The sequence below is a fragment of the Oreochromis aureus genome, linkage group 15 (assembly GCF_013358895.1).
Source record: "Oreochromis aureus strain Israel breed Guangdong linkage group 15, ZZ_aureus, whole genome shotgun sequence".
Lineage (NCBI taxonomy): Eukaryota > Metazoa > Chordata > Actinopteri > Cichliformes > Cichlidae > Oreochromis > Oreochromis aureus.
The window spans coordinates 24,073,984-24,096,360 of record NC_052956.1 but is presented as its reverse complement, the minus strand read 5'-3'; the positions used below and the strand labels follow the sequence as shown (position 1 = coordinate 24,096,360).

The following is a 22,377-nucleotide window of genomic DNA, read 5'->3' as shown; positions in this document are numbered from 1 at the left end:
AGCAGTGAAATTTAGCACCTAATCACAAACTAAGACATGAGTTTTGGGTAATTTACTAACAGGACAGGCGCAGCTTGCTAATTGCAGGTGGAAAAATATATAAATATAGCTCAAGCGTGTGTACCTTAAATATGATATCTGGGATATCTCATGTATTGTTTTTTTTGTTTTTTTTGACAAATTTTCCTCCACCATCAGTCCTTTCTCTGTTCCTGCCCACTTGTCAGCCAATCAGCATTCGGCTGCGCTATCCACGTTCAATAAGGCGCGGTTAGAACTTTGGAGACTGCACGGAAACAGGTTGGCACTGGCTGAAAGCTCATTTCTGTAGACAAACATCTACACAAACGGACTCAATAGCGGTGCCATAAATGAAGCATCATGGCTGGATGTCGTAAGAGCTCACTGCGGCGGAGCTGGCAGAGCTGAGCAGCCCACCCCCTGTTAAGTAGCAGATTGTGTGGAGACTCTTCACACTTGGAAGAAGGCTGCAGTCTGCGACATACCACCTCACTCCCACTTTTCTCTGGCCGGAGTCTACAGCGAAGACTTTTTGTTTAAGAAAACGACATTTGTGTTCGTGTCCTCTGAAGGTCAGCACCGCATTTCTGTTTGGGTGCAATTTAAGGGGAATGGATTCACACGCCTTAATTTATCACCTGTTTAAAATCTGTGTGCTTTTTAAATTCTGCAATGTTACTGTTTGTTGTTGTTGTAGCTTTTTATATGGATTATATCTCCGCACTGCTGTGCGTAATTGCGCACGGTGCCACGGCTTGATCCTCCATTACACAAGACAGTGGGAGGATTTTGCCTTGTCTGTTAGAACCATTGGAGGGTTTTACGGTGGGAGGTGCTTGTGTTGTATTGTGTAAACTGTAACTGTCATGGGAATAAATAGCTGCGAGGAGAGCTGCTCTTGGACTTGGGCTAGAGACAGGTGAGGAGCATTTAGCTCCACGGCCTGGTTCTGACCAAGCTCTCCCTCGTTAGCGAGTTAAAGACCGGTTGAAAATGTTCTGTCTTGTTTTCGTTCTTCATGAGGAATAAGTCTCTAAACCAGCGGGGCCTGTGGAAACACAGACTCAACAGAAATAATCTGAGCCACAGAAATGAGAGAAAAAGAATATAACGTAGAGACAGAAGAAATATTATTTTCTTAAATATTTTGTAGAATTTGGTGAATTTTAGTCTTTCACACACAATAAAGGTTGTCATGTGATCTCATTGCTGGTCGTGGAATATTCATGTGACATACTTCTCTCTTCAAAGCTGCGTTGTTTTAAGCATCATGTAGATTTACATGAAAATAAAGGTGCATTAATGAGCTCTGAGGTTCACGTTCAGGGAGGATTAACAGTTTTGTGAAGCCCTGAGGAAGCCTAACCGCTTCCTTGGTTCCTCTTGCAGCTTCCTTCATGCACTGCTGAGACCAGCAGAGCTGAAGATGAAGTGTAGACTCTCTCTGGCAGCAGTTGTTGCCCTTCTGGCACTGCTGCTGTCCTCCTCTCAGGCCCAGGAGCAAGGTAAAGCCACTCCTCCTCCCCCTCCTCTTTCTCTTTGATCCAACACATCTGACTTCTTCCACCTCCTCTCACCTCTGTCTGTCCTCTGCCTGCTGTGTGTAGCTGCACTTTTAGTCTAAATTAAAAATAATAACTGAAGCAAACTACGCCAGTGAAGTGTTTTGCTTTAACTTCAAGTTTTAACTCTTGCCTATGATGACCCAATAATCCATCAGAACCTAAATCTAGTTTGAATTTCCTGGTAGGAGCTTTTTATTTTTTTAAAGACGTTTAAACCATTAAATATAGCTTACTGAGAGCAGTAATGCAGCTTAAATGTGTAGTTAAATGTGGCTTCATGTTTATTAAGATTTACAATGAGAATTTTTCGTATGAAAAAGTCTCATGCAATGCTTCCCATCAGACTCAAAGGACATGCTGATCCTTGGCAGAAGTTCCTGTTGTAATTGGAAGCAGATACAGTGACTGATTTCCCAAGTCCAAGATCTTGGATCCACAGCAGGATTTAATTCAGTGTTTTTCACAGGTCCATGTGGTGAGGCAGAGCTGCTGTAAGGCATATTTAAAACGCTGCAGACAAATTAAGCTGAAATGCTGCACTCTAAAGAAAGCTGAAGGGATTTAGGACTGATCAACAGTTATTCAGTATGGATTTGGAATATTTGTGAGGATTTTTTTTTTTTTTTTTTTTTACCACTGTGAGACATCAGGTTCGTTATTATGCATCACATCCTACTCTGAGACAAATGAAATTAAAATTTTAAAAAAGTGACGTCAGTTACACAGTGGGTTAGGTGTGTGGATTATTTGTGTTACTCAATGTAAATCTGCTTTCTGATTGTGAGTTTTTGTGATGTACTCCTCTCTCCTCCTGATGTATTTCCTGTCTGTCTTTCTCAATTTTCCCTCACACAATAAGACTTTACAGACACTTGTGGTGGGTATCTGTTGTGTACCAGATGGCACACACACACACACCACTGTGTCTGTGCAGACACTCAGTGTAACACCACAGCGAAGGCCGACATCGTGCTGCTGCTTGATGGCTCTTGGAGCATTGGGCATATGAACTTCAAAACCATCCGCAGCTTCATCGCTCGCCTGGTCAGCGTGTTTGACATTGGCCCTGACAGAGTCCAGATCGGTAAAGCTTTCACTGCTGCTACTATTGTATACTGCATCATGTTATCATATACTGAGCCTTAGTTCTGCCCCTCAGTTCATCCTCTGAAAAAAAAGCTGTTGTAGCTCCTCCTCCCTTTAAACCTCTGATCATTTATTAAAAAATAAGCCATGTCAGTTTATTTATATGACTCATTTAAAAGCAGAAGATCAAAGTGCACCGATGCAACTTTTCCAGTTCCGATTGATACAGATACTTTGGTACTTTGGGTACTCTGCTGATACTGAGTACCAACCTGATATCAGGACTTTTGAGACTTCCACATCAACACTTGGGCTTAAAAGGTTGATTTGTAGGATATTGTCCAGCAAATACATCCATCCAAGTATTTAAAATTACTGAGTTGGTTTTTATTAGTAAGATAATAAATGACAGCACAGCAATACAAAATTAAAAACAAATATTCATTATATCCAACTAATTTATTAGCACTAATCTAATTTCAGCTCCAAGATTTCCTTATCGCATTTTTAATTATTTTAATTCTCATCACTTTGTATATTTTGTGAAGAAGCTGAGAGTCAGAGATGGGGTATCCTTGGTGTTTTGCTACATTGTTGGATGTATTTTCTGTAGGTCTGGTTCAGTACAGCGATGACCCAAGGACCGAATGGCACCTGAATGCCCACCCCTCCAAAGCATCCCTACTGGAGGCCATCGCCAACCTGTCTTATAAAGAAGGAAGCACCATGACAGGTATTTTTTAAATAGCACCACAGACCTGTCCTTCCTGCGTTTAAACTGACCTGAATGCCAATGCCAGACCGTCCTGAGTGTTCCCTGGGGCCTCATCCTAGTTAGACGTGTCCAGCTAGTCGATGTCCAACTAGGACACTTACCACAATAGTGTATAGCAATAGCAATACAATTACTGATATAGGATATGCATGACAGAAGCTGGACCAACCATCCTTCACTGACTTACAAACAATACCCCCAAGATACTTGAACGTCTACGTGTGGGACAGCTACTCAGTTACAGCCTGATTGGGCACTCCAACTTTTTATGACTGAGAACCTGAGTCTTAGACTTTGACTGGCCAATTCTCGTCCAGCTGATTCAAACTTGGCTGGAAGACATCTTGGTGACAACTGGATGTCATTGTTTGATGAAGTCAATAGAACCACAACGTCTGCAAAAGGAGAGACCACCAAACCCAACACCCTTGTCTCCTTGGCTGTGTCTAGAAATTCTTTCCATAAAAAATGTGAACAGAATTGTGACAAAGGTAATCCTGATGGAGTCCAGCCCGCAGGTGTATGACTTATTATTGGCAATGCAAAAGAAGCTCTCACTATAGTCTCCAAAAGGCCTATAACAATGGGCTATACTTGGCAGCTGTCTGTGGATTCATGGAGTGATCTCTGACTCAGTGTATCCAGCCTCCTTGAGATAGGTGGAAGTTGAAGATCTCCAGTACAGGGGCTTCTGCTAGACACTTGCAGTGCACCCACACTATATGTCTGGGCATGATGATTTTTATAACTCACCATCAAAAATGATCAGTTCACAGCTCTGCTCCTGTCTTTACCTGAGTGTACAAGACATGCAGCTGCAGAGTTGAATCTCTTTTTCCCTAAGAAAAAAAACAGTGTAGTGACACCAAATGGCAAGGGATACAACTCCTATCCACCACCTCACCAAGGAAGCTGGTTCCAGAAGTGGAGTGTTGAGGTGAGTCTGACTATATCTAGACAGGATCTTTCATCCTCATGCACAAGCTTAGGCTCTATCACCACTAGAGTGGTGATGTTCCATGTCCTTGTAGCCACTGGCAATTGGGGATTAGACCACTAGAGCTTCTGCCGCTGGCTCCAAATCAATCCACAGTGTTGCCTCCAAGTAGGGCCACGGAACCCTGTCCCAATTAGTGTAATGTGGTCTCTGGAGTTCCTGTTTATAGAGGCTTTCTAAATCCCCTCAATTTGATCCCTTACTTGGGATCTGTTTGTAGGGAGATCCTACCAGGAGTAAATTGCATGCCAAAAACAAAACAGCTCCTGGGACTATAAACCCCCATCACGGTATGCTGACACCAAGAGAGAAACAAACAAACAAAAAACAAGTCTTTGTAATCTGCTCATATGACTGTACTGTCGCGGTCCCCGTGCCTTCTCGGCGTCACTCAAGGCTCAAACACTCCATTGTTTGTTTTTGTTTTCCTCTGCTCTATCTCTCATCTGCCAAGGCAGAACTCATCAGGGGTTCCGGCCTTCGTCCAACGCACCTGCAATCAACTCACCACATAACTCTAGCTGAACGGCACCATCGCTTTACGTCTGGTGAGTGCTTGTATTGTGGCTGTAAGGGCCACATTATCGCTGTTTGCCCCGCTAAGCCAAAAGATCGCGCCCGCCAGTAAAGGAGGCTTAAGAAGCTTCCTTGTTAAGAAGCTGCCCCACGAGGTTGGCGGTAGGCTGAGGGCTGCCGTTTGAGCCTCCCCGAACTGTAATGGAATCAGCCGCTGGGCCCACTCCGCTTGTCACACCTCTGCCGTTGCACGGAATGCCTCCAAAAAAACCTGGGGATCGTCACTGTCCCCCATCCAGTGCATCGTTACTGACAGAGGAGGAGGTTTTGGTGGCGCCAGCGACTCAAGGACCTGGGTCTGCCAGTCTGAGTGTTCCTGCAGCTTAATCAGGTGTATCCGCTGGGCCACCGTCCAGTCTCGGCACATCATTGCCATCTCCGCCAGCATCTGTGCCAACAACTGTGTCAACAACTGCACAGGCTGGGCGGGTGGTTCATTGTGTGGGTCAGACACCCCACTCCTGGGTTTCGGCATCACTTGTAAATGTACATGACACACATGATGATTGTGCTCACTATTATTGCTTTTTATTGACAGTTGTGCACTCAAGGAAAACGGTCTGTTCCAGTCCAGCTCTCTCCTCTCTCCGCTCGACTCTGCCTTCACTATATAGAGAAACGGAAAGAAATACCATCATCAGTCAATCACCACCACTTGTGGCCCACCTGCCTCCCGGTACCGCCCTTTTGACCTCCCCTGCAGCTGAGACAGGGACCACACCTCCGCCACAAGATGATATCCTCATCTTTTCCAGATCGCTTGAAGAACACAAGAATCATGTAAGGCAGGTGCTCCAGTGTCTCCCGGAGAACCGACTTTTTGTCAGAGGTGAAGAATGGGAATTCCACGTCGACACTACATCATCCAGCAGGGGAACCTGAAACCAGACCCTGTTAAGGTACAGGATGTGTTGGATTGGCCAGAACCTGAAATCGAAAGCAATTACAATGGTTCCTTGTTTTTTTTTTTTTCAATTTCTACCATAGATTTATCTGTGATTTTAGCAAAAAAGCCATACCTTTAACCCGTCCAACCTCTCCCAAGATCTTCTTTCAGTGGGACCAGTTGGCTCAGGCAGCTTTCAATCAGCTCAAGCAGTGGTTTGCTTGGGCTCCTATCTTGGCCGAAACAGACCTGAACCTTCAATTCATTGTGGAAGTGGGTGCCTCTGACACTGGAATTGGGGCTGTCCTCTCCCAGTAAGCTCCGTCCATGTGCTTTTCTTTCTCGTCAGTTATCACCTGCAGAGCGAAACTATGATGTGGTAGACCGTGAGCTACTGGTGATCAAGCTCGCCCTGGAGGAGTGGAGGCAATGGTTGGAGGGCAACATCCAACCATTCGTTGTGTGGATAGATCTCAAGAATGTGGCCTATCTACAAACTGCAAAACATCTCAATGCCCAGCAAGCCAGGTGGACTCTCTTTTTCACATGTTTACACTTTTCCATCACCTACAGACCTGGTTCCCGTAATGTCAAGCCAGACATGCTTTCCTGACAGTTTGCTTCATCTGAAGAGTCCTGTGAAGCTTCACCCATCCTACCTCCATCCTGCACAGTGGGAGCCATCACCTGGGAGATTGAGTCTGCCTCTTTGTCACCGGCCTTCCACCCTCGGCAGGTAAGACAGTCATCCTCACCATTGTTGATCATTTTTCTAAAGCTGCCCATTTTCTCATGCTACCCAAGCTTCCTACGGCCCTGGAAACAGCCCGACTCCTGACTACCCATGTTTTACACCTCCATGGGATACCAGAGGATATCGTCTCTGACCAAGGGCCGTAGTTCACTTCAAGAGTGTGGAAGGAGTTCTGTTCTGCTAAGAGCTCTAGGGTTAGTTTATCCTCTGGTTTCCACCTGCAGAGCAATGGGCAAACCAAACGCATGAGCCAAGAACAGGAAGCAGCCCTCCGTTGTGTGGCATCAACCAACCAGTCCATATGGAGTGACTGTATTCCCTGGATTGAGTACGCTTAATCTGCTCAGCCACCGGATTGTCCCCCTTCGAGGTGAGCACGCTGTACCCTTGGACCACCACCATCTTCCCAGGTGCCGTCATGTCTGGCGAGCTACATAGTCTGTGCTGCTGCGCACCAAGGTATGTAACAAGGACCTGCTGCTCACTACCCTGGCTCTCTGGTGACTGTTTAAGATGGCGGGTCGGTGTTTCTCATCGCTGGATCGTTGCATGACTCTTGTCAGTGTTGCCCGGCTCTCTCATACTAATCTCGTTCCTGATATATTTTCCTGGTTTGTGACTTCATTCTCTTTTTGTACATAGATTTCCCTGGACGTGTCCCTGCCTGTTTTCCTTTGGAGTTCTGACGTGAGTGTATCGAGTGTCGTGTGTGACTGAAGAGGATTGTTGTTGCCCTTCCCCGCCCTAGGATGTCTGGACCTCTTTTCCCCTGCACATTTTGTATATATCACTTGGTGTGACTTTTGTAAATAAACTGTTCAACGTTTTTCTTGGTCCAACGCTTGAGTCTGTTCCTGCATTGTGACATGTACATGTTCTGGCTGAACTCTTTGTAAAACTTATTTGTTGCTATTTTGTAGGCTGGGCTCTAAGATACATCTGTAACAACAACTTCAATCCCAGTGTGGGCATGCGAGAAGACTCACGCAAAATTGGTGTCCTGATCACTGACGGAAAGTCCCAAGATGAAGTTTACTTTAAGTCAAAGAACCTGAGAGACAGAGGCATCAAGCTCTATGCTATTGGTGAGTGATCTTGATTGTTTAAATGGGAAAACAAAAATAATACTAGCTAAGCAGTGATGAGCTGCAACTTGTACCACTTGAAACAAAATGCACTTACTGTTAGGTTCATGGTGGCTAGCTCAGCCACCATACGAGGCAACGCTCCCACCACCTGCACAGATTGTGGGGGTGGCATAATGTGCTGGGTAGTTGGGTGCCACTCTAACATGATTGTATAATGTTTGTTGCCCAGCAAACACGCACACACGCATGATGCACGCACACACACACACACACACACACACACACACACACACACACACACACACACACACACACACACACACACACACACACACACACACACACACACACACACTTGTTTTCATATCCTAATGAGGACATCTAATTGACATAATGCTTTCCCTAGCCACTTACCCTAAACTTAACTATCAAAAATGAATGCCTGTGCCTAACCCTTAGCCCAAACCTAACCATAACCTAATTGTAACCCTGACAATAAAACAACCTTTTGACTCTCAAAAACTTGTGGGAATGGGCATTTTGTCCCCATACTGGACTGTTCAGCTCAGAGCTTTTAAGAGAAAACATAATAGAAAGTATTCCTATGTAACTAAATTAAAAAGGATTATGCTAAAATGTTTATGTAAGAATGACCCGAAGAGAAATTTAACTGAAGTGAAATTACATAAAATGAATAAAACATGAAGTGAAGTATATTCATGTGTGACTGAATGTTTACATGTAGTGGAACCTTTTATGTTAAGAATAACACAGAAAAGAAGAAAATGTATCAAAACGATTTTAAAGTTTGATTTGTTCTAAATCATGCATGGGAAAAAATCAGAGGATGATAAGCAGTGGTGGTCCTAGCCTGTTTGGCGCCCTGGGCGAACACTCCCTCTATTTAATGATGGTTTATTGATTCATTTAGCAGACACTGATATGCTATTTTTGTTTTGAAATCTCTGTTTTGAAGTGAAGTTCTCAACCTGATCATTTGTCCCTCAGGTATAGGAAATTATGATGAGTACGAGCTGAAGACCATTGCCTCTGATCCGGATGAGAGTCACATCTACCAAGTTAGCAACTTCCAGTTCCTACTGGACATTGTTGACAACGTCACAATCAACTTGTGCAACAGTGTAAAGGCCTCAGGTTAGTAATGAGTAACTGAAGCATTAGACCAGCATCACAGTTAGCTTTAGATACATTGTTCAACATTTTACAAAGCTGAAAAGACTTCTCAATTTTAGTTTTTTCTGAAAAGACGCTATAGCTAGTTATTTGAATCTGTTGTATAACTCTTTTAGGAAATGTAGACTGGAACATTTTTTAGTGATTTAATAAGCGCTATTGCCTTTGTAAGTTCAACATTGCAACCATGACTTTACTTTCATGGCTAGTACTATTATTTAGAGTTAGAAATAGTCATATAGGGTACACCTTTCACCATCTTACAATGCTGTGATTACGGCTATTCCCCAACTCTCTGTAAATGATACTCATGGCCACTGATCATTGGTTATTGATCAATGGTCTTTGATCAGTGGCTGTTTATCAATGGTCATGACAATTTGCATATTAATGATCAAGAAACTGACCTCACAGCCCATTGTTCTTTAGTTGTGCTATTTTCAGTCATTGGAATGAGAATTAGCACCCCCAAATCTGGGGCCATGTTCTAAGCTGGAGAAGGGTGGAGTGGAGGACTTCAAATATCTATCTTGCTCACAAGGGAGGACAAAGTGGAGCGAAAGATTTACACGTGGATTGGTGTGGACACTGTTCCGATCTGTTGTGGTGAAGTGAGCATAAAAGTGAAGTTTTTGATTTTACCAGCTGATTTATGTCCCTATCCTAACCTATGGTCATGAGGTTTGGGTAGTGACCAAAAGAATGAGAATGGTTGGGAATGAGAATTCCCTAACGCTGTTGTAGAGAGAGAAAATAAGAGCGGATAGAATGACCAACTCACCTCAATGTGAAATTAATTTTACTTCACTTTATTATTATCTATTTAAAATGTCAAATATTGTACTAAACTGGTATTTTTCAACAGTGATTCTTTTTTATATGATCTGCTTTGCACCTGTTCTTGATCTAATTTGGATTTCCATTGACGTCAAGGAAAACTGATTCGGAAAACCAGATAGGAGGCTGCTTTTTAGACTACTGTGTTTATTACTGCAGTCCCTTAAAAGAGTGAAAACGTCTCCTAACTTGTTTTGAACAGCTGAGCAGCCTTTTCCTGGAGCAGGAACGTGTAAATAATTTGGGGAGCAGGTGGCGCCATAGATCACAGTGTGGGAGAGGCTACTTCCTGCTGAGACCACAGGGCTGGTTCTCTGACGAGAAAAGAATCGACAGTTTTTATACACCAAATCTGCTGTCTAAACATCTTTAATTGTGAGAGTTTTTGTGATGTCCCCCTGTGCCTTTGTCTTCTTTCCTCCTTATGTATTTCATCTCACTCTTTCTCACTTTTCTCTCACACACAAACAGTTAAAATAGGACTCAATAGGTGAGGTGGGTATTTGTTGTGTACCAGGTGTCTCACTAACCTCCCCTCCTCCCAACAGCACCGCCTCTGTCTGGAGATGCTCAGTGTAACACCACAGCGAAAGCCGACATTGTACTGCTGGTTGACGGATCCTGGAGTGTTGGACGCGTAAACTTCAAAACCGTTCGCAACTTCATTGCTCGTGTGGTCAGTGTGTTTGACATTGGCCCAGAAAGTGTCCAGATCGGTAAAGGTTGATTTGATTCATTTAAAAAGTGGGGCAAATGAGAAGAAGTTTCAGAATAACTACTTTAAGTCAGCTTTCCTCTGATTGGCTGTTCTTTACAGACAGATGATTTAAACAGCAGGTGGGTGGGACTTATGTGCCTGAGATGACTGAATATGTTTTCTTTTACGTCATGCTGAACATGTACCAAACATTTCGAGTAATCTGAAGCCTGGCTTTACAAGGATTATTTGTATTTACACTAATCTCATTATTCAAAACTTTGTTTACATTGAACATCCACCATTGGAACAGTGTATAGATGGCAGAAAATAAGGAAAAGCAGAATAGGTTGCTTCGTTTGTCCCACTTTATTTGTAGTTGTTATCATTTTGTCTATTTTGTGAAAAAGCTGAGGATCAGAGTTGGTGTATCTTTGGTGCTCTACATTATTGAATGTGTTTTCTGCAGGTCTGACTCAGTACAGTAGTGATCCAAGGACTGAATGGCACCTCAATGCCCACCCCACCAAAGCATCCCTGCTACATGCCATTGCCAAGCTGCCACTTAAAGGAGGAACCACCATGACAGGTGACTTTTTAACAGCATTGTTAACCTCCCCCCATCTCAATGTTTCCAGCTGAAGTCTTTGTAAAACATCTTTGCTGCTGTGTTGTAGGCTTGGCTCTAAACTACATGCTTGAAAACAACTTTAAACCTAATGTGGGGATGCGTGGCGACTCCCGCAAAATTGGCATCCTGATCACTGATGGAAGGTCCCAGGACGAAGTCATCAGAGTCTCACAGAAACTCAGAGACCGTGGCATTGAGCTCTATGCTGTTGGTTAGTGAGCTTGGTTGTTTACATAGGGAAAAAATGCAAGGAAAGCAGCAATGAGCTACAGACTGTGATTAAAAAAAGAAAAAGAAAAAAAAAGACCAGCAACAATACTCATGCTTTAATATTTAAATGATGGTTCAGTTGGTACCCACCACCATTTCCACCACCACCATTAGCCTGAAGTGTTCTTACAAGGCAAAATGCGTCCACGCTTTTATGTTGTTTATGCAAATTCTGATCTCAGCATTTAAATGTTGCAGTAGAAAGAGAGATCTCAGGAGTTTCCAGTCTTGCACTGACCAATTATAGCCTCAGTTTCCTGTTCTTCGCTAACAGGAGTGAAGCTTGACTGATTCATTTAGAAGACACTGAAATTATTTTTGTTCTTCATCTCTGTTTACATGTGTAATTCTAAATCTGATTGTGCATTTTTCTGGTAGGCATAGCTCATATTGATGAGAATGAGCTGAAGTCCATCGCCTCTGATCCAGATGAGAGTCACGTATACTCCGTCACTGACTTCGAGTTCCTGCCGGACATCGTTAATGACCTCACAATCAACTTGTACAACAGCTTAAAGGGCTCAGGTTGGAGACACTGGATAAGTAGAAGACCAGCATCTCAATAACTTTTAAGATGCACTGGTCAAATAACTTAATAACTTGAATAACTTAATCTCCTGAAATTTTGTAGTGATTTAATAAGTGTTCATTTAGTAAAAAATATATCTATGATAGATGAACATTCACGTCACCTGCTGGCTTGTGAATTTTAAACCCTCAACTTTAGCTTATTGATTATCGCTGTGTAGGTTTCCATATTTAGACAAGACGGTGGAGCAAAGCACTGATAAATCTACTAATTAATAATAACTAACAGACTAATACAGTTTCTGTGCAATAGTTTTCCATGCCACCGCTTATACTTTTAGATTTTCTTCCAGGGAACCTGACTCTTATAATATGTTAAAGTGGTTTTTAGCAATAGTTTTCCATGCGTTCTTCAGGACTTTCCAAGTTTTTCTTTGTACATTGGCTGCTTTTCTCTGGCTGTCCAGTCCGATTCATCAGAGGGTTAAAAAAAACTATATTTTCAAAACAAATGGAAAATTCTGACAATTCTTTCATGGTTCAGCTTTTAAAGGGTTAAGCACTCATTGGCACAGCAGCTTTTACCCTGTTTCAGCATGAAACTGACGACACATGAAATAGAGATTACTTTTCTGTTTTTGTTATTCACAAATCAGTTCTGCTCTGAAAAACAGAAGATTATCCACTTAGCTTAGCTGAATGATAAAGTAAAATTGTTGTGATATGTTGCATCGTTTGATGTCAACATGATGGATCTCATTCTCTGTGCTCTTTGTCTCTTATCAGATGATGAGCCACTGGAGGCACCAACCAACCTGGTGACCTCAGAGGTGAAACAGAGCTCCTTCCGCACCACCTGGACTCCACCCGATGGCACCATGGACCAGTTTCGCGTCACTTACTCAGTGGCGGCCGGAGGACCCCCCAAGGAGGTGAGATGAAGCTCTCCCCCTCATGTTATTTTGTAACCAGAGACCAGAGGCTTTTAGCTCCAACCATCAGAATAAATGTAATTCATACTGATTTCATTTATTTGTGACAACCCAAATATAAAAATATACACCCGTTAGAGGATAAACGGTGTATAAAAATGCTGCATAAGACTCATTTAGTCTTCAGAGTTTTAGATTTCAGAAACGTTTGAACAGAACCTACAGAAAAACACCCAAAAGGAGCGATTCTGAGCCTGGCTGATAATCAGAGCCAAACTACGAGTGAGCCTTTTGAGGGACTCTCCTGGTGTAGCTTTGCACCATCTGTAATATTCAGCATAGCTTAGGAATCCTGTTTCTTATGATGTGAATTTCATCATCAGAGAGTAAACATGAGACTTTGTGCAGATGTCTCAAGATGCCAACCAAATATGCATCACTTAAATCTAAAGTTTAAGAGGAGAGACTGCTTGTTAGGCTTTATCCAACAATGAACAAGGCTAAATAATTCTCTCTTTTTATTCAAATAACTGAGAGTTAGAGAATAAAGTACAAAAAGCACAATAAGAAACAGAAAATAATGCAGAACTCTGAAAACTGTGTTGAAGACCCACAACTGTGACACTCCCGAAATCCCAAATGTGAGTCCAGCTGTTGGTTTGAAGTATTCTTTGGTTTTGATCAAATCCACCTGTCATTAACTTGTTCACTGGTCAACAGAATAAGAACCAATCCTTTATTGTTTCAGCTTTTAGTCGAGGGATCGGTGACCACTGTAGTGCTGGAAAATCTAAACCCTCGGACTGAGTACGCCATCAGTGTTTACGCTGTGGTTGGCGAGCGGAGCAGCGAGCCTCTCAGGGGCACCGAGACCACCCGTGAGTGTTTCCTCTTCTGCTTCTCTGCTGCTGGACAGGGCGTATGCACATGTTACAGTCTGCAATGTTGGTTATACAGAAAAATTAATACAAAATTAAAGAACAAAAATAATTCATCATTTTATTTAGCGCATGGACACTATGTTTGGTGTTCAGGTTAATATGTGCACGACAAACTAGTTCTATCTTCATCTTTGAACTCTTCCTTTCAGGAGATGGATAGGTGTCGTTTGAGCTGTGGGGGCATCATTCAGAAGAAAGTTTAACTCCTCTTCTTCAGTCGTTTGCTTCCACTTGCCCAAAACCAGTCAGCCACTTGAAAATACTCCATCTGTGTCGGACTGCGTGTTCATATCTTTATTTCAGTGTTTTTAGGATCATTATGATCAGTGCTAACTGTTCCACCACCATGGTTAACACTCCCGTCTCACAGCAATAAGGTTCCTGATTCCAGCTCCTGGTTTCTTTCTTTGTGGAGTTTGCATGGTGTGAGCGCTCAGTTAGACTCAAATTGTTTATAAATGTGACCACATTACAGTTACTTCTTGTACTCTCTCTATGTTGACCCGAGGATCAATAAAAACAACATGGCTCTCATGATCAACAAACCAGTTTGTGGCTCTTTGTGTGTAGAATGGCTGACTGTTGGTGGATAAAGGTAAAATGTGTGAGTCCACAAAACTGAACTGCTGTTTCCAACTAAAATAGTGTGTGAGCACAATCCACACAATAGCGTTGATAGGTGTGGTTAGTTTTTCAGGTGTGTTTAAAAAGCGCAGTCAATTAATTTCAGTATGATGAGCCTAATCTGACAAGTGCAATGCACGATCTCCATGACATCTTATGTATTGTCAAAGTGTAGCTGAAATTGTGTAGTTCCACCTTTAAAAACAGTCACGTTGGAGCAACTATCGAGATCACAGTGAAAACCATGTTCGCTGTCCATGGTCTTGAAATATAACAGTTTAATTTGAGTACAATAAAATGTTATTACAGTAAAATATGAAACAAATGTCACCTTCAAATTATCAAACCAACTCAAAACATTATAATTTCAAGAACTTCCCACCTCTACTCTTTTGTCCATCCACCTCTGGATGTCGTAAGAACTGGGGCAGGCAGAGCTAGGAGCAGCACCTCCCGCCCCTTTAAGTAGCAGATCATGTGGAGACTCTTCCCACTTGGAAGGACGCTGAACTGGCACGACATCCAAAGAACAAAATCCAAAGAATTGCAGGCCTCACTTGCCTCAGTTATGGTCAGAGGAAAATAAGAAATATTGCGGGAAAATATTCTCTTTACACTGTGTAAATAAATGACACTTTTATCTTGAAAAAGAAGGAAATTTGAGCAAATTATTATGATTAGAAGACAGAACTGAAAAGGCCCTGGGATGAGAGGAGAAACGCTTTCACAAAAAGTCCAGCCTCTTTGTCTCCAAGCTCCTTAGATTAGGAGACATTATTTAGGAATGCATGGCTCGAATTCCCTCACCTCCGTCTTCTCATTTGGAGTGTCATGCAGAACATAGTAAAATGTGTCGACACTAACATCTATAAACTGTCCAACTGATCAACTCATGTGTCACATAATTACCCATTTGTGAGCAGCCACGCCAGCATTGAGCTTTAATGGTATCACGATAAATGCAAATTTTCATCATCTCCTACAGATTATTACTGGGCTCAGTAGCTGCTGGATAAAGGGGTCTTTAGTCATGCAAAAGTAGATATTTTCCTTTACTGTGGTGTGTCAAAGAGCTCTGTTTACACTTACACCTTTTCCTAGGAAAAAGTCTCATGTTATGCTTCCCATCAGACTTGGATGACGTGCTGATCCTGGCAGATGTTCCTGTTTTAGTGGGAAACAGACACAGTGACTGACTCCCCACCAATCAGGAAACAAGTGGAGGTTCCTACACAAAGATCCTTTCTTACTGAACCACAGCTCTCACACTTTCTGTTGTGATGTACTCCTACTCCTCACTTGTCTCTCCTCCTGATGCATTTCCTTTCACTTTTTCTCACTTTTCTTACCCATAAACAGTCCAAATAAGACCAAACAGGCCTTCATGCCAGGTATCTGTTGTGCATCAGGTGTCTCGCTAACTTCGACTCCTTCCAACACCACTCCCTGCAGGTGCTCAGTGTAATACAACAGCGAAGGCCGACATTGTGCTGCTGGTCAACACCTGCTGGAGTGTTGGGCGCATCAGCGTGTTTGACATCAACCCTGACAGAGTCCAGATCAGTAAAGCTTTCACAGCTGTTACTATAACAACAAGAGTCACGTGGAGGAATGTTTTCCTTTGGACAGCTGCTGATTTGGTCACAGCCGTCTGTCAGTCCTATAGTTTCCAAATATAATGGTGTGAAAAAGTGTTTGCACCCTTCCTGATTTCCTATTCTATATTTGTGTGTCACACAAAAATGGTGGCAGTGGTTTTTATCTTGAAGCTCTGCCATGCAGGCCATTTTTTCCCAGTCTCTTTGTTATGGTGGAGTCATGAACACTGACTTTCACTAAGTGAGGCCTGAAGTTGTAATGAATGTGAGCTCTTGTACTACCTTCATAAGGACCACGGCAGCTCTGCAAGACCACATGGACGTGTCAAAAACTTAAAGTGTGAGAGCTGCAGTTCAGTAAGAAAGGATCTTTGTGTAGAAACCTCCACTTGTTCCCTGATTGGTGGGAATTCAGTCACTGTGTCTGGATCCGATTACAATTGGAATTTCTGCCAAGGATCAGTGAATCATCCGAGTTTGATGGTAAGCAAAACATTAGGCCTTTTCCTAGGAAAAAACAGTTTTTTTGAGACAACTGGCCAGTTTTTGTGAAAACATTTCACCTCTTATTCGAGAGGCTTCTCCAGTTCTGTCTGTTGCTCAAATTTCCTTCTTTTTCAGGATAAAGTCTTTGTTTTTGCAGGGGGCAAACACTTTTTCACACCACTGTCTTCCTTATTTATTTATTCTGATCAGTAATTGAGAAAGAAGTCAAGTCGTATTCATTTGTATTTCTCATTTAAAAAGCAGCACAGCCATCAACCTGCTTCAATGCAACTTTTTCCAGTTCTGACAGATATTCTGGCTTAAGGTATCTGCTGATACCGAGTACTGATCTCATATCAGTGTTAAATTAAGTGCGATTAATTCCTTTATGTGTGTGACAACATCAGGCTTGACTTAAACCTGGCCTTAAGGCTACATCCAAGAATTTAAAATGACTGAGTTGTTTTTATTAGTAAGATAATAAATGACAACACAACAAAACAAATTAAAAACTCACTTTATCCACCTAATTTATTTGCACTAATCTCATTTCAGTTCAGAGTAAAAGTCTTTATTTGCTCCAGTCACTTCCATGGCCACAGATGCATAAAATCCAGCACCTAGCCATTAACCTGCTTCTACAAACATTTGTCAGAGAATGGCTCATTCTCAGGAGCTCAGTGAACTCCAGCATGGTACCATGATAGGATGCCACCTGTGCAACAAGTCCAGTTCCACAGTCTGCTAAATATTCCACAGTCAGCTGTTGGTGGTATTTTTAACAAAGTGGAAACTACTGGGAATGTCAGCAATTCAGCCACAAAGTGGTAGAACATGTAAAAAACAGACTTAAAAACTCCTTTGTCCCACACACCATCAAACTGTTTAACTCCTCTCTGGAGGGGAGAGGGAGGGGAAACAGGAGGACAAAGGAGGGGGGAACAACTAAGCTGTAGTGCCTTTTCACTGTGCAATACTTTTTGTGCAATACTTTTTGTTAATAGTCAACGGTGCAATAGACTTTAATACTTGAAATGTGCAATTCCCTTGTATTCTTATTCCTATTTATTCTATTTATCCCTTTCGTATATTTTATCTATATATGTCTCTGTATTTATATATGTGTGTATATATATATATAATATTCTGCTCACGTTCTGTAACTCCTGTCGGTGCTGTGCTTTTGGAAACCGAATTTCCCAGAGGAACCCACCCGAGGGATTAATAAAGTTTTATCTTATCTTATCTTATCTTATCTTAAAATCACAGCGCGGGGTCAGCAGGTGCTGAGGGCAATAGCATGCAGAGGTCACCAACATCCCGCAGAGTCAGTACCTACAGACCTCCAAACTTCATCTGGCCTTCAGATTAGCTCAAAAACAGTGTGTAGAGAGTTTCCTGGAACGGGTTTCCATGGAAACCACCTGCATCCAAAAACAAGTGCAAAGCAAAGCCTCAGATGTAGTGATGTAAAGCACGTCTCCACCGGGCTCCAGCACAGTGGAGCCTGGTTCTGTTGGAGGTTACTTGCTTTTACTTGTTAAAAGGGAGTTTTTCCTTCCCACTGTCGCCAAAGCGCTTGCTCATATGCGGTCATCTGATTGTTGGGGTTTTCTCTGTTTTCTATGTATTGCTGTATTGCTTTACAATATAAAATGCCTTGAGGCAACTGTTGTTCTGATTTGGTGTTGTATGAATAAATTTGAAATGAATTAAATTGAATCTTCATAGCAGTGAAAATACTGCCTAAAGGAAGCATGTATAGTGTAAACAGAATTGAACCTAGCACAGAGCCCTGTGGAACTCCATAATTAACCTTAGTGTGTGAAGGTCTAATAAAATATTATGGTCGACAGTATTGACACTGCACTGAGGTCTAACAGGACAAGCGCAGAGATGAGTCCACTGTCAGAGGCCATAAGAAGATCATTTGTAACCTTAACTAAAGCGGTTTCTGTGCTGTGCTGAGCTCTGAAACCTGACTGAAACTCTTCAAATAAGCCATTCATCAGAGAAAGATCTGTTAGCTTTGACAACTACTCTTTCAAGATTTTTTAAGCTAAAAGGAAGGTTGGAGATTGTCTTATAATTACCTAAGAGTTCTGGGTAAAGTGATGACTGTTTAAGTAACGGTTTAACTACTGTTAGCTTAAAGGCCTGTGGTACATAGCCGATTATTAGAGATAGGTTGATCATATTTAAGACTGAAACATTAATTAATGGTAGGACATATTACTGTAGGAAGTTATTACTAAATTTAACGCGGATCAATTGGAGAAAAAGAGTAAAAAAAATTATAATGAAAGTAGCCATACATAATGTTATGTCTGTGAGACGGTTAATGTCTGTGAAACGAGTGATGTTTTTTCAAGTGGTTAAAATTAGCACAAGTTAATCTCAGTACCAAGGAGAGCAAATGTATCCTTTTGCCTGCTTCTCATGTCTCTCCCCAGCTAAATGCAACACTGACATCAGGGACTGGGAACTGTTGGTTGTGAAACTGGAGCTCAAAGACCAGAAACGCTGGCTTGAGTGAGCGGAGGATCCATTAATAATTTGGACAGGAACAAAAAACATAAACCTTGCTCACCTCAAAGCCACCAAACGACTGAACACTAGACACGCCAGGTGGGCTCTCTTCTTCACCTGCTTTAACTTTGTGATCACTTATGGGGTCTGGTTCCCAGAATGTAAAACCTGATGCTCAGTTCTGCCAGTTTTTTCTGGAGAGGAGACGATTATTATTCCTACAGGTACAACTGTAGTAAAGTGAACTACTTGTCCAATCATCGGTCTTGGGTTGACACTGTTCTGATACTACATGCCCCTGGTGATACAATAATAAATATACAGGAGTGGTATACTGTACTAGTGTTGCTGTAAATATTTGCCTGTTTATTTTTTTTCTATTCTCATTATGACCTGAATGAGAGCACAAGAAATAAAAGCCTCCCAGTGGGATTCAGGTAAACTGATCCTGGTTCAATTCTTCAGGTGATATCGTATGATGATGATGATGATGAGAAGTAGGAGGTGGGTGTGGTTACTGTCTACAGGTATGAAGGCCAAAACCGATATTACCTGCTTTCAGTATTGAGAGAAGCTCCCTGGAGTGAATTTCATTCATACAAATGGAGCGTCTCCGGGTGTGGGGTGTTTTCAGCCTCATCGTTCTCACCGCTGCCCAGAAAACCACAAACGGGTAAGCACACAGGCCGAACTACAGGACTCACCTGGAGAGTTTAAACTGCTTCTTCATGAGTGTTTTTCCTCTTCTGCTCATCTGTGTATCTACATTTTTTTAATACATTTTCCTACATTTTAGGAAATAAAAACTCAGTTCAAAACTGCAGGAGTGATGTTAAAAATTCATTGAATTTAAGCTGATTGTTCATCATTTTCCAAACATGTTTTATTGCCTTAAAGTCTTTTTTGCATAAGTTGATTAAAAGATATAGATTTAAACTGTTTCCTAATGTAAGTACATGTTTTTTTTTATATAAATGTTCACAGTTGGGAAGGTTTCTGTGTTTTCATTCGCCCTTTGAGGTTTTTTACACCAACTTGTTATTCTTAATGATGGGGGTTTTTTGGTGTAAATAAATATATTTATTCATTATGGGTTTTTTTTTCCTCAGCCCCCACCCTCAGCCCTCCTACCTGCTCCTCGCTCCCAAAGCCCTCAAACCTGGAATCCCAACATCTATATCAGTCACCATCCTGATCCCTTCACTGGTCACTGTATCTGCTCACATTGTTCGTGGAAACCTAACAATGGCCTCGAAATCTGTTAAAGTTGAAGGAGGTAAGTATCTGCCACCAACAATTAATTCACAATTAATTAATTATAGCTCTAACCTCACTGTGAAATTCTCTTTCTAAAGGTTCAACCACCCTGCTGACTTTGCCGCCTGTAAGTAAGAAATTCCTCTGTAACAAATACAAAGGCCAGTCTTTGTAAATTCTGTCTGAGCTTACTACAATTTAAGTCAGTTTTATTTTTTGTTTGCACTTACCATACCTTTTTACTATGTCCCAGTATGCTAATAAGTGCCTTATTTCTTTTTAAATATGACACACAATCATTAGAAAATAAACAATAACATTTTGGACTACTTTTTGAAAACAGGATATTTTACAGTTCAGCTTTAAAAACATAGCTGAAATTGTGGGTTTGGATGCCCCCTTGTGGCCCCTAAAAGCAACTTCCTGGTAAAAGTCCAGAGCCCAGAACAAAGACCAGTTTTCTGTTTTGAGAGCAGGTTGGCGAGGAGAGGCGTAACTCTGATTCTTTAGAGCACAAACAGATACGATCAGGTAAAATTCAAACAGATGTTGAGCAGATTTTGGTTAATTCTCTCATCTGGACCACAGGCGAGCTCTCAGTCCTCCACGGTTCAGATTACACGCAAGAAACTTTGAACTTTAAACTTGGAGCATTTTCAAAACCTGCTTTTTCTGTATGTCAGATTAAATTTGTTAAGATGATAATGTGACTGTTTGTCATTTAAGTGTTGATGAATTTCCTTCCATGTTGAATTCTTGCAGATTCGTGACAGCGAGCCCAATCACTGGGAGGCCTACATACTGGAGGTCAAAGGTCACAGAGGAGAAGTCCAGGTTTTCTCCAGCTCCACAAAGCTCTACTTGGACCTCGAAGATATCGCCACCTTCATTCAAACAGACAAAGTAATGTACTTACCTGGGCAGACGGTGAAGATCAGAGTTGTTTCCATTCACTCTGATGGGAAGCCCTTCATCAGCCCCGTGGACATCATCATCAGGGTAAGACTGAGGTTATTATACCAAAAGAGAGGACAAGAGGGCAGAATCAAAGACTATTTTTAAAAGATCTGAGGGGAGTTTTACTTGGACAACTTCTGCATCAGGTCTGGGTGATTGGATGATGAGTTCATTCCGTTACACATACTTCATATTCATATCAGCATCATTTTAATGAATTAATTTCCAGTCATGAACTTTCTTCTTTGCACTAGGATTCAGTAGCATTCACTAGCATTCGTCAACATTGGTGGCTAAATCCGTCACTTGCCTCTAAACTTGCTGGATGTTTTTCAAAGCACAAACTGAAGTTTTGAAAATCCTCTGATCAGCACGGTCTTCTTGGTCCAGGATCCGAGGGGAAACCTGCTCAGGCAGTGGCTGGCTGCAGACAGCGTCCTTGGCATTGTGTCCAAAGAGTTTCAGCTGTCTGAAAACCCTCCTCTGGGTCAGTGGAGCATCATTGCTACAGTGAAAGTAAGTCCTTTAACAGGTGAACCTCTGCATGGTAATTAAGCTGGACAAGCCTCTGATAATTCAATCTAATCCACCTGACCACTGACTGCTTCAGCCAAAGTCAGATCTTTTGTGCAAAGAAGTTCATGTGGTCAGTGGCACTAATCTTTTTGACAGGAAACCTATAAATAATGCACAGTATGAAAAATGTCTCACCTCTACATCTCCGTGTTTGCATGAAAATATGAGGCAGTAACAGGGCAGCTTCCATCGGAACAATCAAACAGATAAATAGCAGCACAGGCAAGAGTCCCTTTCATATAAACAACTATCTCAAGTTTCAGTAACTCACAACTCATGCTGTGACTGTGAAGGGGACTTCTGGCGCCTCCATGTGGCTGTAACATTTATACACACCAGTTAAAGTCAGACTGAGTGAAAGAACAAATGAATAGATTTTCCTTATAAAAAGAACATAGAGAGGTGATGTTATAAAGCTCCTCTGTGTGTTGCAGGACATTTCCAGTGTGAAGTACTTCACTGTGGCTCATTATGGTATGGATGTTTTCTCTATCAGCATTACATGTGCAGCTTCCTCCTTTTGAAGAACAAAAACACATATCCATTCTGTGTGTGTGTGTGTGTGTGTGTGT

General features: G+C 41.9%; 2 protein-coding genes across 3 annotated transcripts in view; both read left to right on the top strand.

Moving 5' to 3' along the window:
- The first annotated feature begins 272 nt into the window (after positions 1-272).
- On the top strand, positions 273-14,323 carry LOC116329549 (collagen alpha-1(XII) chain-like). Of its 2 annotated transcripts, none has more exons than XM_031751589.2 (13): positions 273-593; positions 1,411-1,526; positions 2,521-2,670; positions 3,286-3,405; positions 7,581-7,745; positions 8,757-8,903; positions 10,328-10,495; positions 10,946-11,065; positions 11,154-11,318; positions 11,756-11,902; positions 12,692-12,837; positions 13,586-13,715; positions 13,928-14,323. In XM_031751589.2, exons 2-13 carry the CDS (start codon positions 1,448-1,450, stop codon positions 13,936-13,938), a joined length of 1,548 nt encoding a protein of 515 aa, XP_031607449.1. In that variant the 5' UTR covers positions 273-593; positions 1,411-1,447; the 3' UTR covers positions 13,939-14,323. The 2 variants fall into 2 exon arrangements, with proteins under 2 accessions (XP_031607449.1, XP_031607448.1); XM_031751588.2 differs by having other exon boundaries at positions 2,446-2,670.
- Positions 14,324-19,570: 5,247 nt separating this feature from the next.
- cd109 (CD109 molecule) overlaps positions 19,571-22,377 on the top strand; it is a 29,788-nt gene continuing 26,981 nt past the window's right edge. The window contains exons 1-6 of the mRNA XM_039598671.1: positions 19,571-19,688; positions 20,125-20,291; positions 20,371-20,399; positions 21,035-21,271; positions 21,620-21,745; positions 22,240-22,279. Coding sequence (XP_039454605.1) covers positions 19,618-19,688; positions 20,125-20,291; positions 20,371-20,399; positions 21,035-21,271; positions 21,620-21,745; positions 22,240-22,279 — 670 coding nt within the window. The 5' untranslated portion in view covers positions 19,571-19,617. The remainder of the gene's footprint in view (positions 19,689-20,124; positions 20,292-20,370; positions 20,400-21,034; positions 21,272-21,619; positions 21,746-22,239; positions 22,280-22,377) is intronic.

Coding starts and splice junctions, on each gene's coding strand:
- LOC116329549 (XM_031751588.2), top strand. CDS start 1,448: ATGAAGTGTAGACTCTCTCTGGCAGCAGTTGTTGCCCTTCTGGCACTG. Junction 11,066..11,153: donor AGGAGGAACCACCATGACAG/GTGACTTTTTAA, acceptor GCTGTGTTGTAG/GCTTGGCTCTAAACTACATG. Junction 12,838..13,585: donor CCGGAGGACCCCCCAAGGAG/GTGAGATGAAGC, acceptor TTATTGTTTCAG/CTTTTAGTCGAGGGATCGGT.